This window comes from Botrytis deweyae (genome assembly GCF_014898535.1).
Source record: "Botrytis deweyae strain B1 chromosome Unknown BDEW_055, whole genome shotgun sequence".
Lineage (NCBI taxonomy): Eukaryota > Fungi > Ascomycota > Leotiomycetes > Helotiales > Sclerotiniaceae > Botrytis > Botrytis deweyae.
The window spans coordinates 143821-159782 of record NW_024066262.1 but is presented as its reverse complement, the minus strand read 5'-3'; the positions used below and the strand labels follow the sequence as shown (position 1 = coordinate 159782).

Below are 15962 nucleotides of genomic sequence, written 5' to 3'. Positions count from 1 at the left end.
AATATCACCACGTATTTGATCAAAGAATCTGACATTGTCGATGTGCGCAAATGATACTTCGTATCATTGCATAGAACTTTGGTTATCAAATAATAATCGAATCCAACGGAAGACAAAGTCTGGTCACATGAGCGGCTGCATGAAAATCATGACAAAGTTGTTGTGGGGTCATGGGAAGATCACCAAGACAAAATCGTCAAGGTGATTTCGAAGATTCAACGTTGTTCTTGATGTGAATCGTAAGTTTGAAGTTTAAGATACTTCATCTTATGTGCATTTAGGACACAACCAAACATGAACGAGTGTATCAACTCCAGAGGTATTTTGACCAGCAAACGAGTTCAATGTTCTGGACCACCTGAGCCCCTTTTTGTTCGCTTCCACGTGACTAGCACCACACAATCAGACAATCTCGTATCCTTGCCGCTAATCTCCGCCATTGACGGCTCCTTGTCGGTACTTGGTGGAGACAAGCTTTTTTTCAAGCTTCAAGAAACAACGGACGATTTTTCTCCTCGAACTCTCTGGACTTGGACCATACTAAGCATCGGAATCCGAGACAATTGTGGCTTGGCTTCTATCATCGTTCGTTGTTGCTTTTTGGTAGTTTTATATCAAGATCAAAAGTCGCACGTCGGAAAGATTTGATACTCGAATCACGACGGTGACATATATCAGGAAACTTTGAATGTCACCAGGAGATGAGGCAGGGAATCAATTAAACGTGAACCAAACAAGGATGACGGAGTCACCGCGTAAGCCAATGCGTATCCATTATTCATTTTGTTATGAACCAGGCATTGCTCTTTTCAGCCCAGAGGTTTCCAAATCTCTCTGAGTTTTTAGCTTTTCTCCCAGGGAAAAACGCTGATAAATCTACAAGATTATTCTTAAAATAGTGTTTTGGAATCCACTGCAATGTGGCTGACGCGCAAGGTCTATTAAAAGGAAGAAACCAAAGAAGACTTACCGTGGGCCGAATGTCAAAAACAGAACAGTGGACCAGGAGTTTTGTTATTATGAAACTAGAGGTAAGCAAGTGTGGTAGGAAGTATGTCTCTCCTCACTTTTGAAGTTCCGGAGAGTATCCTTCGTTTCTTTTCAACTTGATGGTAAGATTGTACGCTTTTCTTCTTATACATCAGCGATCCGGCAGATTTTATCTTATACTCTCGTTTGGCCGAATCGTTTGCAAATCTGGAATTGATCTGATCCCCCCGTTTTGCTATTGCGATTGGCGAAGAAGTGTTACCTACGGTATCTATACTCTAGTTTGAATCACGGACGAGGAGCAAGATGAGGGTCAGTGGAGGAAAAGTCTTGGCATATACTGCTGCTATTTGCTCAACATGTAGTTTGGTTAGTGCGATTACCCTTGATTTGAGCTCTGATGGTATGTTGTCATTCTATGTTGTTACCTGTTGAGTGAAGAGCAACATACTGATTGAATAACTATGATCAGAAAGCATCAAAACCGCCGCATCCGATGTCGCCTACGATATGATGAAATACTATACAGGAAATAATACCGGAGATGTCGCTGGTAACTTACCTGACCCCTATTATTGGTGGGAGGCAGGAGCTATGTTTGGTATAATGGTCGACTATTGGTATTATACTGGGGATACTACCTACAACGCCGAAGTAAAAGAAGCTCTCCTACATCAAGCTGGCAGCGATTACGATTTCATGCCTACCAATCAGACAAAGACAGAAGGAAATGATGATCAAGGATTTTGGGGAATGGCTGCTATGACAGCTGCAGAGGCTAATTTTGACAATCCGGATAGTGGAACACCTGGCTGGTTAGCAATGGCGCAAGCAGTTTTCAACGATATGGCAGCTAGATGGGATGAATCAACTTGTGGAGGTGGTTTGAGATGGCAAATATTTACATTTAATTCCGGATACAACTATAAGAATAGTATTGCGAACGGGTGTTTCTTCAATTTAGGAGCTAGGTTGGCAAGGTATACTGGAAATTCATCATATGCCGATTGGGCCGAAAAGATCTTCACGTGGGAACAATCTGTTGGATTGATCGGTGATGGTTGGGAGGTATATGATGGTACATCCGATACAACAAACTGCAGCTCTCTCGATCATATACAATGGACATACAACGCTGGTATCTATCTTTTCGGAGCTGCCATGATGTATAATTACGTTCGTTTCCCCTTTTCTCTCTAACTACCTCCCGGACAAGTCATATGGTTCTACTAACACATGCCTCACAGACCAACGGATCATCCGTTTGGGAAAATCGAACAGCAGGACTTTTGAATGCTAGTAGTGTATTCTTTAAAGATAATGTTATGTATGAAGCAGCATGTGAAACTACCACAGTCGGTTGCGACACCGATGAACAATCATTCAAAGCTTATCTTTCTCGTTGGATGGCGGGAACCACCAAAATCGCTCCATTTACCGAACCAACAATCATGACTTACATTAACGCATCTGCTCAAGCGGCAGCAGAACAATGCGCTGGAGGAGCTAGCGGAAGAGCATGTGGAGAACATTGGACTGCAGGAAGTACTTACGATGGAAAATATGGAGTCGGAGAACAAATGAGCGCTTTGAGTATTATTCAAGCAACACTTATTGGGCAAGCAGCCGATCTCGTTACAAACAATACGGGCGGAACAAGTGCAGGAAATGCAGCAGGTGGAAGTGGAAGTAGTTCCGAGAGTGATGGGACAGTCGAAACACCAGTCACCAGTAGAGATAGAGCCGGAGCAGGAATCTTAACGGCGCTTATAATAACCGGTGTTATCGGAGGTGTGGGATTTATGGTTCTGGGTTGAGATGAGGAGGGCGAATGGGGCATTGAGAGGGAAAGATGGTTGTATGTTTATAGGGAATAAGTTGGGCGTTTGGTGTTCAAATCATGTGTGCACACACATTTTTGGCGTATATCATCAGCTTTGTACACTAGGGGGAGTATATTATCTTACCGTCTGGATTTCGATACCGGGGTATCCATTTATCAGCTTTTAGTATTTAAGGTTACCCGATACAATTTGTACATTTACATTTATCTAAATCAAACAGAATAAGTCAAGGACTATAGAATTAAAAACCTTTGAATGTCTAATTTTGTCAATTCAAAAATACCTGGTGTACCTACTGACTCGTCTCGTATCAATCATTTCATGCACCACATCACATTATATTGTCCACCCAATCACACAACTCTTCCCCACTATGGTACAGACTCAGAAAAATTCTTCATCCTCATATTCTTCCTCTCCACTTTAGCACATTTGATTATATATACGCAAACAAAACTGCATCTTCATCGAATCATGAATAATGATTTCACAGGACAGATGGCCGAGTGGTTATGGCGTGTGACTCAAGCTTCCTAGCTTAATTGGTGTGAAATCAATTAGCATTCTCATGGGCTTAGCCCGCGGGGGTTCGAATCCCCCTCTGTTCATATATTTTTGTTTTTCTTGGGGGTTGGGAGGGAGTAGAGAGAGGGGTTTTTGATGGTGGGAGGGAGGGTTGTAATGGGGAGGCGGGATGGAGGGAATAGATTTTTGTTTTGTAAATTTGAAGAATTTTTGATGTTGTTTATAGATGGGAATTTATTTTTAAATTCTTTTTCTTAATGAATCTTCTGAAATATAATAATTCAAGATAATTCCTTATATATTCATAGGTATCTATCTAGTAGTAACATTTACTTTACAAACGCATAGAGTAGAAGCTACCTATCTAGATATCCTCTTTCTTTCTTTCTTACTAATACAAAGACCCAGTATTTAAACATCGGATTCTACATGCGTGATGGATATAGAACGCAAATAGCATACTCGGAGATCCCCATGAATAATTCAATTGATGGCTTGATTTTCGAATCCTGATACTGGGTAGATAGATGATAGGTATTATTACTTACTTATTTACTTATAGATGGATATTTCCTAAATATGTAGGTATATAAAATGAATATCTACCTACCTACCTACTGGTAAATAGGTACTTGGTTCTATTTTATTTTATTTCATCACGTAATTATTCAATACAGAACTCTCTACTAGGTAGTTAAGCTACCTAGATAAAAGGTACCCGCATTCATGAATTCCACATCAGATCTCATCTCTGATCTCAAATCTCGCATCTCAAATCTCAAATCAAGAATGAGGTAATGGCACTTAGGTATCGAGGTCTATCTACATCCATCCATCTCTCGATATCGATGAAAAGAGGGGTAATTCACCCTAGGTAGCTAGTAGCTAGAAGCAGAGCTCAAACGATATACGATGCGGTGGAACAAAAGTGACGTCATTGTGACGGAAGGAAACGAAGCTCCTTCCTACCTTTCCAATAGCTTGCTTGCTTGCTTGTTTGTTTGGAGCTACCTACCTACCTACCTACGTTGATATTGGTATTTATATATTGATTCCTTACCTCTTATATCTATCTATCTACCTATCCACATTTATTCTTTTTGTACAAACAAACAGACAGACAAACAAACAAGCAAACAAACAAACAAACAAATAAATAAACAATCTCTCCCCCAAATCAAATCTACAATCCCAATCCACAACAACGACGAATCAAACACACCCCATCTATCCATCAAAATGCAATCCATAACCCGCACCCTCACCCGCCAATCCCCTCTCTTCACCCCCCAGCTCCGCATCCCAGCCACCCGTCCCTTCTCCTCCACCCTCATCTCTCGCAAATCCGCTACCGAAGCCGTCAAAGAAACGGTTCACAAAGTCGATAAAGCCGTCGCGAGCAAGATCGTAGACGGTATTGAAGTTGGTCGTATGTCTTCTCTCTCCTTGCCATTCCCCTTCCAACCCCATTCCTTCTTTCCCAAACCCCAAACTAACCCCCTCCCCCCAAACCCAGAAACCGCAACCCAAAAAGCCAAAGCCGCCGCCGGCCTCTCCGCCTCGGAAGCCAAAACCGCCGCTTCCAACGCCGCCTCTGAAGCCCAAGGCGCCAGCTCCTCCGCCACCGGTTCTGCCTCTGGAACCGCGTCGGAAGCTTCTGGAAAAGCGTCGGAGTTGGCGGGTCAGGCGAAAGGAAAGGCAGCGGAGTTGAAGGGCGCCGCGAAGGGAAAGGCGGCTGAGTTGAAGGGAGAGGTGAAAGGAAAGTTGTAGAGGATGAGGATGAAGATGAAGATGAAGATGAGATTTGTATTATAAATAAGTTGCGGATGCATTTGGTGGAAAGGAAAATGGTTTGACAGGACACGAAAGGACGAAACACTGCAGAAACGGTTATGATAATATGGGAGTCTGTCAATAATTGATGAATGCCACGAAATTCAATGAGAGAAAGAAATTTATAATTTGCTTCACACAAACATACACAAAACCATCTACTTACTTCGATTGTGAACATATGAGATCTAAAACCCGATGGTTCTGGAAATATTATCATTAAGTAATCCGTATCTATATACAGTACATACATACAAAATCTATCACCTCCAACCTCTCCAACGCTCCTTTTTGTTCGTCTCGTCTCATCTCATCTCATTTGGCCTATAGAAAACCAATCATATATACAAAAGAGCCCGTCAATCACTCATCCACATCCACATGCATTCCACATAATCTCTAATGCCCACCCCTTCTAGCCATATACCCATTCCCTCTCCTCAAATTTCCATTCCCCTTGGCCAAACTGGCCACACCACCATTTAACCACCCAGCACTGCCTCTTCTCCTATCCTTTCCCTCATCAGAATTAGTCGTTAATGCATACCACATATCCATAATACCCGCTCGACGAGCAGGTAACATGCTGTACTGAAGCGAATAAAGATTTTTGCGATGGATGGGCGGAACGAATTTGCCGGTTGCGAGACAGAGCAGGACACGAGGTGAAGCGTAATGTTTACGGATACGATGGCCGAGTTGGAAATATTGGTGGAACATGGCGCGGAAAGTGAGGGGGACTGACTGTACATTTCTGTTAGTAACGTGAAAATAAATGAGTAGGAAGAGAACCAACATACCTTGAGATATATATAGGATGTTGGTGGAGGAGATGGAGTGTTGGGTATTTGGCTCGCTAGTTGTTGGGTATCTCGAAGTTCAAATCGTATGCCACCTTTGTATGTTAGTGTGATGTAGTCTGGAAATTTTATGTGAGAACGTACCTGGCAATCGTTGCGAATCTTTAAGTCGTAACATCAATGCAAATAGGGGGAAATGATTCAAGCATGCAAGTAACGCATCTAAAATAGCTTTTAATGAGATGATAGCCATTCGTGCACATGCAAATGCCAAGTAGAATACAACTACTGTAGGCAAGAGAAAGAAGAGTAGTGTGAATAAAATCGTGCCTAGCAATAGTTGATCGAGATCATAATCGCAAGAATCGATACGTTTTCGAAGAACGTTATGCTTCTTGCCCCGAAACAGTTGAAATAAAGACAGGAGGATCGTATACTGCCAATTGAATATACGTGCAGAAGCCATGTAAAACGAGTAGATGTGAAGTGTCAGGATTGTGAGTAGATCAGAGAAAAGGGCGATTGGCATGCTGGCTCCAGCAAAACTGGAAAACCCAACAACCCATATAACATGAGGCAATACTGGATGCAAAGCTTCAATACAGCCTGTGGAAGTTAGTTGATGCATAATTTGTTGGGGAGGACGATAAACATACTTGACCAATGTTCGATGACCCATAAGAACAAATCACCAAGGAAAGCAGCCAGTTCAGTATTGAGTTTCAAGCCAGCTGGCCAATCCATCAGCCAATTTATCGTCCTCTGCAGAGCAGCTATAGAATAAGTGCTTAGGATATCACTGATAGTCTCTGCGACCCAGGCGGAATTGTCAATAATATAAGACCCCAGTGCAATTCCAATGATCACATCATTAGCAACTAGCCAAAGGCTATTGTAAAACCTTATGTAGTCCGGATGACTTGTTGTCACACTACCCCAGTCTCTTTTACTTCTTCGAAGTGTGACATATTGCATAGGCCAATAGCAGAATTGTTGTAAGCGTATCTCCACTTGCTGTGCAGTTGCGGAGATATCTTTCAAGGCTGCATAATCTGGCTTAGCTCTCCACTCTAGAATCAACAGTAAAGCCTCAGCAGCAAATCTATGACAAACGAGACCAACAATAAATCCACGTCTGATGATAGGATATATGTAGAGAGTGATGAGCTGCCATATTGTCAAAAGAACGAAATCACGCATCGTGGTTGCTGACTCCACTACCCTTTCCGACACGCTCAGACTTCTCCTTGACCGAGCTCCAACTAGCGAAATGTTTTTCTGCAATAATTGATGGACCTCCCAAGCACAATTGATTTGATTGACTATTCTTGGCAAGGCGAGTTCTTTTTGTGATGGCGGATGTTTAACGACAGAATGGTACTTCAACTTTTCGACTAGTTCCTGAGTCCTTTTCCTCTGTCTTATTTCTTCTCGCTCTTCCTCCGCATCAACACTGCCTGGTGCATGAAATGTCATTTCAGCCTTATCATCCAATGCCAATGATATTGGCTTTAGAGATATGTATTGCATCCTATTAGGCTGAGGTCGATCAAACACGACTATTTGATTCGTTGATGCTCGAGCACAAGATATCTGAGGTAATTTGTATGCCGACCCTGTAATTGCGCGAATTTGAAGAGTATCGACATCTGCTTTTGGTGAATTTGTCACGCCCAATACCTGTAGTGATGACTGTCCACATAACTCATATATTCGCTCGATGGGATGACTGGCATTTCGGAACAGAGTTCCGACCTTCAATGCATTCTCTACATTGCGCGCCTGCAATTACGTCAGTCGGTTCCAATTTCATATAGCCGTATCGCTGCTCACGTCAACATCCTCCAATATCGCAACCACAAAAATATCAAGGCCAGAATTCCTCCAGCCAACTATTACTCCAGGTGAATCGCTCCTTGGGATATCCCTCGGCCAGAAGATCCTCATCAATCCATCATGATCGGGCATGACAAATGCTCAATTATCATAAACTCTCTTCCTTCAAAAAGAACCCCGACGTCGCAATTGTTCTCGTGCAGATATGCCGACGCTGCCAGATCGCGGATGCTATTGTGTTGTTAGCTAGGCTTATGATTGTAGATGTAATGCTTCTTTACTAGTGTCGTCTCCCTCGACGCGAGCCTTTCTACTGGTATAATGAATAGAAAGAAGAAGAGGGAAAGAATCGCGAATCCTTTCAAAGTTCGTGCCTATGCGCCAAATGATATTAGTGACATGTATCGAGTTGATTCAGGGGAAATCATAGCTAACCACTACTCCGTGATCCCATGCGAATATGGCAAGCTCATAAAGTCTAGTAACCAGATCCCACCTCGCAGTGATGTAGCCGGCTACGAAAATCGCAAGTGTGAGGATTGAGAAGGGGTGCATGAATTGTTTCCTATTGCTGGCGCATCACTGTAATATTTTGCTGTAGGAAATTCGAGACGGGTTTACTGGCTTCTGCAGCTTACGGTACTCGGCGGAGAAGTTGATGGTTGGAGGAGTGAGGGTAGAGGGGGAGAGATAAGAGAGAATGGATAATATGGGTAGTGCCTAGGAAGGATGAGAATATATAAAGGTGTTTTCACAAGTATGAGGTTCTCGAATCCCACATGTTTGTTTAAAGTCAGGGTCCAGATTGTGGGTGGGATTCTTTTTTCTGGATCTCCCTTCATATAAACCAATCCCGATACAGGAATTCAAACTTGTCTGGAGCAATCACCAGAGAAAGGCTGAAAGCAATTTGTTCTTTTGCAGGGGTAGATGAAATTAAGCTTTGTGGGCTAAGAATTGTAATCACGTGCTCGTGTGAAGTTTGGAAGTTGGTGAGCATTTGATGGGAAAGGGATGAAGATGGAGAGGAGGGGAGGGGAGATGGAGATGAAGATGTTTAAGCTACCTATATAATTTGATACACCATACATATGATTGATGCTGTACTATATTGATGAAATGAATAGATGTAGAGAATGTGCACTTTCAATACCTAAGTTATGTTCCTTGAACGGAATCTCCATCTAAACTTTGGTGGCTATCAAGGCCTCCGTGCTATGTCGTTGTATTGCTTATGAGTATAGAATGTTACTGTTTCTTGAATATCATACAAAGTTGAGATAGTTTTGAGTCCCCAATAACAGTAGAATCTTCACCTACAAGACCATCCTAACGCCTTTCCCATGCATACCTAAGTAGTAGTATTGTTTGTACAGTCTGATATTGTGCATGCATTTCATTCTGCTCAACAATTAGCTATCATACCCTCTCCCCGGGAAAAGAATGCGATTGACTCACAAGGCCGTCGCAGATTCACGGCATCATGTTCCTTGTGATCCTCTCGTGCTTCTTCCAGCATTTTGTCAATGCCACGCTCTTTCAAAGCACCCTGTATCAGTTAGATTGGGAATCGTTCAGAACTACTGAAGGATTTTCCAAACTTACTGTTAAGCATTTCCGGTAATCTTTAAATAAAGATTCACACTCGTCAGTAGTACCTTTACCTCGAAGGTATTCTAATGATCTTGTTAGTTCATGTCGATACTTCCAATAGCGAACCTTACTTACTTTCGCTGTACCATTTCAAGAAGCACGAATCATATCGTCTTTGACAGCGTTCAGCATATTAAAAACTGATTCAGAAACGAAGAGAATATAGTAGACATTACATACTCCTTGACTTCATTGCATTCAGGTGCAAGTGAAGCCGACATTATGAGAAGATTCTGGTGTAAGATTGTATGATAGGAAGTTATATTTTTGAATTCGGTTGTGCCTTGTTACTACCAGACTCGTGTGGCGAGAGGTGAAATCCTTTGTCATGTGAAGTCGTGAAGTCGTGAGGAGCAAGTGAAAGAATTTCGAATTCCGGCTGAACTGAAATGAAACTGATGAAAACGCGGAGGACCCAACCTGCAACAAGGTTTATTAGAAACATACGCTAGTGTAGGTAGTTCCACCCACCGTTTGAAATAATGACAAGGGTATGAAAGTTGAACTTTTGAATATTTTTTGACCAAATCAAATCGCAGAATTTATCTCAATCTTTTTCGACGCAACAACAATTTAATTTTGTCAATTATGGCAGAAGATACACAGGATTTCAAGTCCTTACAAGATGAAGTTCAAGCTGCTCTCGTAACAACGGTCAAAACTGCCGGTTATATAGCATCAGAAGATCTCGGCTTTCATCGATCATTGAATCCTGAAGTGGGAAGTGCTCTCGACGAACAGAATGCGCGCTTGCTCGCACTTGCCAATCAGTTGCTCAAGTCTGCAGCTTCCGTCTCAGGTATCCAGGTGCCAATTTTAGAAGATGTCGACGACGTTGATAACAATTGGCGCGGTGTTGTGGATGTTGTGGATTCCTTACTCGAAAAAACGGATACTTGCCTCGACGAATATACTGGAATTATCAAAAGGAAACAAGTGGAAGAGGTGATTGTTGAATCGCATAAGCTATCGAATTGCATACTGATATCTGCCAGACTTCTGCGACAATGAAATCCCAGAAACGACCTCTCGACAATTCGCTCCGTACACAAAACCTTGTGAAGCCACAACTCGCATTCGAGGTCAAACCTGACAATGAGGACACTTCGCCATGGCTGCCTCTTCTTAAGACCAAACCGCATGCGAAAGTGCCATTAGAGGACAGTCTTGGAATATTTACAAACGAATACGATCAAAAACAGTATGACTACTTTAATTTTATTCCCCTCGCATTACTCCCGGATTCCCCGCGCGAAGGAAACAAGATGGAAGACTTAAGCAAGTCTGCTAGGGCCAGTCGCTCCAAAGCAAAACGGGAAAAACTAAGAAGGCTTCAGCAAATGGGTTCCACTATAAGATTTACTAACAAGAAATTCAGGTACAAACATCCTTATGAAACGGAAATCTTACAATTACAATACCCGAGCGCTATGTACGAGAAGGCGGAGCCAATAAAACATCTACCCGTTGAAAGCACGTCTGCGAAATTTGTTGATACCTACGAAGGTGTTTTGGAGATGTTGGAAGAGCTCAAAGGCGCCAAAGAAATCGCGGTCGACTTGGAACATCATGATACTCGTTCATATGTTGGTCTCGTATCTTTAATGCAAATCAGTACTCGCGAAAAGGATTGGATTGTCGATACTCTCAAGCCATGGAGACAACAGCTGCAAGTACTGAATGAAGTTTTCGCTGATCCAAATATAATCAAGGTATGTTGTGTACTTCTTAAGATTTATCAATATTAGCTAACGAGTTAGGTTTTCCATGGTGCTTATATGGATATTGTATGGCTTCAACGTGATCTTGGCCTATATGTAGTCGGCTTGTTCGATACACATTATGCATGCAGAAGGTTAGGATTTGCTGGGGGAAGCTTAGCCTTCTTATTAAAGAAGTACATTGATTTCGACGCCGACAAGAAATACCAACTAGCAGATTGGCGAATTAGGTAAGCTCATGTTATGAATATTTTTTATCATTAAACTAACTATTCTCTAGGCCACTTCCCGAAGAGATGTTCTTCTACGCTAGAGCTGACACACATTTCCTTCTTTACATTTTTGACAATCTAAGAAACGAATTACTTGACGCACCTGATGTTGAAACGCCTGATGCAGAGGAATCCGTAGCAACTTCGATGAATGTAGTCTTACAAAAGTCTAAAGAGACTTCGTTACTTCGATATGAGCGACAGCTATACAACGCGGAATCTGGGAAAGGGCCCGGAGGATGGTTTTCACTAATCTACAAAACGCCTGCTCTGTTGAGTAGTGAGCAATTCTCAGTATTCAAAGCTGTACACGCCTGGAGAGATCAAATAGCAAGAAAGGATGATGACAGCATTAATTTCGTCATGTCGAATTCAGTTGTTGTCAATCTAGCCAAATTCATGCCCATGGATATGATAGCCTTACTCAGTATCATTCGACCAATATCTCACAGCGTGAAATCGCGTACTGGGGAACTCTTGGAAATTATCAAGGCGGCAAAGGAAAACGGAAAAGATGGTCCAAAATCGATAGACGTCCTCAGAAAATCACCGGATTCTGCCGCAACCCCAAAATCCAACACCGGAGCGAAATCTACATCGCAAAGGCTATCCAAACTTGAAGTTACACCGGTAGACAAAACCGAACTTACAACAGAGACATCCTCTTTCTGGGGAGGTGCGTTTGGAAGCAGCATATGGGAGCCCTCAACCACAACTCCGGATCAAGATAGTATGAGACTCGCAATACCCTTACCCCAATTATCAGACGAAGTTTTCGCCGAAACGAGTACACCTCTTACCGATCGATCCCGTATGGTCATGCCCGAAGCACAAACTCCTGTCGCAACACCCACACCTAGTAAAGTAAAAGACGAACCATTTGTTCTAAAGCGAGGCTCGAAGAGAAAGAGCGAAACCATCACAGATCCAGATGAAGACCAGAAGGCTACCGGTGATTACGATATTTCTCTTGACTACACCTCCTCCGCCGAAGCTGAAAGACGTCGGGCTAAATTTGCAAGAATGGAGGAGAAACGATTAAGAAAACAACAGAAGAAAGAAGCAGCCCAGGAACTTAAGGCAGCGGCGGCACAAGAACGTAAAGCAGAAGAAGAAGAATCCGAAAATGAAGAAGTAGAAGAGGACGTAGAGAAATCAGAAGCAGAACAAGCGGATGAAGAACAAGGACAAGAAGAAGAAGAAGAAGAAGATTTCGATTACAGCAAAGCGGAGTCGGTACTGAATTCCAAAAAGGATAAGAAAGACAAAGGTGGAAAGGGTGGAAAGGGAAAGAAAGAAAAGAAACCTTTTGATCCATATCAGAAGAGTAGTAATGCGGAGAAGGGAATGAGAAGAGTGCAAAATGGGGAGAGAGGAGGACGAAGCGCAACTTTTAAGAAGTGAGGGGGTGTTTTGAAGGGTTTAGAGATCATGAATACAGGGATGATGAACATGGAGTGGAGAATTTGACAACTGAAGTTTGAGAATTAAATCGAGCGGACATGTGGCATGTGAGCTGAGCATGAATGGATAGGTGGATATAAAGAAAGAAGTAAATGATGAAGAGGTGAACATGAGAGGGAATAGACGAGGTGAGGTGAGGATCTTGGTGCATATGATGTATATGATAATACCTAGCTACCTAGCTACCTCTACTACTATAATCTAATATAGTGATTTGCGGTACCTATAAAATTCTTTGAATATGAATTGATGTCGTAGGATGTGGTATGGTGGGATGGGATGGGATAGGATGGGATAGGATGGGATAGGATGGGATAGGATGGGATAGGATGGGATAGGATGGGATAGGATGGGATAGGATGGGATAGGATGGGATGGGATAGGAGTGTAGAGTTATGCTATGTGAAGTAAAGTGAAATGAAGTGAAGTGTGATGAACAAGATACCGGCAATCATCGATTTCTCGCTACGAAACGAGAGGAGGAGAAGGGAGAGGAGGGAAAAGGGGTCCGATTTGAATCGATGGAGATGGAGATGGAGATGGAGATGGAGATGGAGATGGAGATGGAGATGGAGATGGAGATGGAGATGGAGATGGAGATGGAGATGGAGATGGAGATGGAGATGGAGATGGAGATGGAGATGGAGATGGAGATGGAGATGGAGATGGAGATGGAGATGGAGATGGAGATGGAGATGGAGATGGAGATGGAGATGGAGATGGAGATGGAGATGGAGATGGAGATGGAAGATATACGTGTCCATTATTCTTTACATTTCCCTTTACAAATTGACATTCACATTGAAATTATAGAAATTGGTATGTACTTGAAGTCTTGCATGTATGCACATAATCATTCAGTCATTCATTCATTCATGAATCAATCAATCAATCAATTTCATTCATCATCAAATATCGTATCTTCTTACGCAGCATACCTATTACAAGAAGAAGCCTGCCTAACCACCTAAAAATCTTTCCAGAACCCCCACGCCTCCCCTCCAGTGTCCCCAACCCGTCCGCTATCAACCCAGCCTAGCCTAGCCCAGCCCAAATCGTAGGCACCCATACATAGAAAGAAAAAGAAAAAAGAAAAAAAGGGTAACACGTCAACGCCCGCCAATATTGAACGATGCAGACTTTGGAAAATTCGATGCACTCTGTCCTACACACATCCCACAATTCTCCATAGCAATTTTTGGTAGAAAGAAATCCTATTTCTTTTCCTCGAAGTAGAACTTGCCAAGACCAGCTTGATCGGGACTCCCAAGCGGTGGTCTACTCGCCGCAGAAGGGCTATCCTCAATTCTCTCTTTCAGAATCTTTTCTGCAGCTTCGGCACCCACTCCCGTACCCAATCCCGAACCGGTCGAATTGCGATTCCCGGCAATTCCTACCCCTTGACCCCGCGCAGCCGTGTCCACATATCCGCTCGTATTATCATCTGTGATTCCATCCAACATTCTCGCATCGCGTTTTTGCTGCTCGGTGGTTGTAGATGTCGATGCGCTGACGGGGGTTCCGGGATTGCTGCTTGATACTTCTTTTGCTAGACCGCTTTTTCCTACGGTGAGGGGACTCGCGAGGAGATTACTCCGGCTGTATATTGGTCCGCTGACGGTACTGCCGGCTCCTTCGCCAAATCCGACTAAACTCGTATCGTCGCTCATTCCATCCTCGTTGCCTTCTTCATCCATAGCAGATGCGGAAAATCGATCCCGATCATCGATTTCCCGGAAGTTGTTATCCATGCTCATTTCATCATCATCGGCTTCCGTTTGTCCTTTCGCGCTATTAGATGCCCATGTAGTTGTTCGGCCGGTGAGAGATCCAGTTGCTGATGCAGAACCGACGGTAGACATGCGGGTTGTGTAGACGGGATTTCCGGCTTGATCGAAATAGCCTGGGATCTGACCGGTTGCGGGGACAGAGGTATTACCGCTGGGGTTCTGAGGGGTCGCGGTAGTGACTCGTTCAAGTCCTGCCAGACGGGAAATACGATCTGCGCGCTGTGCTTCGAGAGTGTTGCTAGAGAGGGTGTGTTGGTGGTGAGAACTTGCGGTAGGGTGGGCGGAGCCGCGATGTCCATCTTTGATGGCGGTTGTGGAGAGAGCAGAGAGGGATGTGGTAGTTGAGTTGGGAGTTCCTCTGGAGAGAATTAGATCAGTGGTTTGTTAGAGTCTGGTGGTGGAGGGGGCAGCTACGTACGGTGCATCGACTGGAGTATCAACATTTGATGGAGGTTCGGGCATACCGATTAACGTAGGTGTAGATGACATTTTGATGATGGAATCTGTGTTATGAGATGATTTTTAGTTGTTTATCGTATGTTCAGGTTGAGTAAGAACGTAGGTGTGCTTGGTGGAATTGGAAGCTTCTTGGCTCGTTTGGTTTGTTTGCTCTCAAGGTGGGTTGATTAGCTCGATAGTCTCTGGAGCTGTAAGGCTGGACTAAAGATTTACGCCTAGTAATAAAATAGGCTCTTGAATTCCGTTGGGTGAAAGAATCTTGATTTGATTTCTTTTTTTATGTGTTTTGTATCGTAGACAAGATAGTAATGTAGGATTCTTTCAGAATAGTGTGATATCAATCGTATTGCTTGCTAGCTATGAAAATCCTTTCTACTCCAATGTTCTTAATAGAAAGATCGAAATTTAATTATCTACCTGGGTATTTAATATCGTAGATGAAGGAGAAAAGCCGCTTAAGCTTCAAAAGCTGCAGGATCATCTAATGACGCAGTTCCCACGACGCTAGTGCGTATCGGTCGAACCCCACATTGCAGAATCACACTATTCCTGTTTCGTTGCTAGTGAGAAGTTAATTTCCCCTGTCTTTCACTTCCGACAATGTGATCTCTCCACTCATACTCATTTCAACATACCAACAGGCCATCTTACAAGGCAAGATGGTGAAGTATGATTTGAGAAGAAAACCAACTTACTTCCAGGATTCTGATTCGCCGAGTTCGACCCACGCTTCACGTGCTACTTGCCAACATTTTCGAGATACAATCACGAGTTG

At 43.1% G+C, this 15962-nt stretch overlaps 7 protein-coding genes across 7 annotated transcripts; 3 read left to right on the top strand and 4 right to left on the bottom strand.

The window, feature by feature from the left end:
- Positions 1-249: 249 nt before the first annotated feature.
- Positions 250-3098, top strand: EAE98_011937 (uncharacterized protein). Its single transcript, XM_038959561.1, has 4 exons — positions 250-755; positions 884-1393; positions 1463-2166; positions 2238-3098. Exons 2-4 carry the CDS (start codon positions 1297-1299, stop codon positions 2805-2807), a joined length of 1371 nt encoding a protein of 456 aa, XP_038804100.1. The 5' UTR covers positions 250-755; positions 884-1296; the 3' UTR covers positions 2808-3098.
- Positions 3099-4598: 1500 nt separating this feature from the next.
- On the top strand, positions 4599-5129 carry EAE98_011936 (uncharacterized protein; the record flags this gene model as incomplete). The annotated part of the gene is made up of 2 exons (XM_038959560.1): positions 4599-4788; positions 4876-5129. The coding sequence occupies 2 exons, from the start codon at positions 4599-4601 to the stop codon at positions 5127-5129; spliced, it is 444 nt and encodes a 147-aa protein (XP_038804099.1).
- Positions 5130-5591: 462 nt separating this feature from the next.
- On the bottom strand, positions 5592-7960 carry EAE98_011935 (uncharacterized protein; the record flags this gene model as incomplete). The annotated part of the gene is made up of 5 exons (XM_038959559.1): positions 5592-5936; positions 5993-6087; positions 6137-6598; positions 6649-7774; positions 7826-7960. The coding sequence occupies 5 exons, from the start codon at positions 7958-7960 to the stop codon at positions 5592-5594; spliced, it is 2163 nt and encodes a 720-aa protein (XP_038804098.1).
- A 33-nt stretch (positions 7961-7993) lies between these two features.
- On the bottom strand, positions 7994-8690 carry EAE98_011934 (uncharacterized protein; the record flags this gene model as incomplete). Its single annotated transcript, XM_038959558.1, has 3 exons — positions 8264-8690; positions 8110-8202; positions 7994-8059 (listed from the first exon to the last, which is right to left on the bottom strand). The coding sequence occupies exons 1-3, from the start codon at positions 8381-8383 to the stop codon at positions 7994-7996; spliced, it is 279 nt and encodes a 92-aa protein (XP_038804097.1). The 5' UTR covers positions 8384-8690.
- Positions 8691-9233: 543 nt separating this feature from the next.
- On the bottom strand, positions 9234-9861 carry EAE98_011933 (uncharacterized protein; the record flags this gene model as incomplete). The annotated part of the gene is made up of 4 exons (XM_038959557.1): positions 9662-9861; positions 9557-9594; positions 9434-9504; positions 9234-9377 (listed from the first exon to the last, which is right to left on the bottom strand). Exons 1-4 carry the CDS (start codon positions 9700-9702, stop codon positions 9234-9236), a joined length of 294 nt encoding a protein of 97 aa, XP_038804096.1. The 5' UTR covers positions 9703-9861.
- A 208-nt stretch (positions 9862-10069) lies between these two features.
- EAE98_011932 (uncharacterized protein) lies at positions 10070-12878 on the top strand (the record flags this gene model as incomplete). The annotated part of the gene is made up of 5 exons (XM_038959556.1): positions 10070-10426; positions 10477-10682; positions 10860-11193; positions 11242-11432; positions 11483-12878. 5 exons carry the CDS (start codon positions 10070-10072, stop codon positions 12876-12878), a joined length of 2484 nt encoding a protein of 827 aa, XP_038804095.1.
- Positions 12879-14152: 1274 nt separating this feature from the next.
- EAE98_011931 (uncharacterized protein) lies at positions 14153-15217 on the bottom strand (the record flags this gene model as incomplete). Its single annotated transcript, XM_038959555.1, has 2 exons — positions 14153-15086; positions 15147-15217. 2 exons carry the CDS (start codon positions 15215-15217, stop codon positions 14153-14155), a joined length of 1005 nt encoding a protein of 334 aa, XP_038804094.1.
- Between the last annotated feature and the right edge of the window lie 745 nt (positions 15218-15962).

What these genes read in the sequence shown, in the direction of transcription:
- EAE98_011937 (XM_038959561.1), top strand. Translation starts at nt 1,297, where the DNA reads ATGAGGGTCAGTGGAGGAAAAGTCTTGGCATATACTGCTGCTATTTGC. An exon ending in CCTTGATTTGAGCTCTGATG is followed by an intron (nt 1,394 to 1,462) that starts GTATGTTGTCAT and finishes AACTATGATCAG; the next exon opens with AAAGCATCAAAACCGCCGCA. An exon ending in CTGCCATGATGTATAATTAC is followed by an intron (nt 2,167 to 2,237) that starts GTTCGTTTCCCC and finishes CATGCCTCACAG; the next exon opens with ACCAACGGATCATCCGTTTG.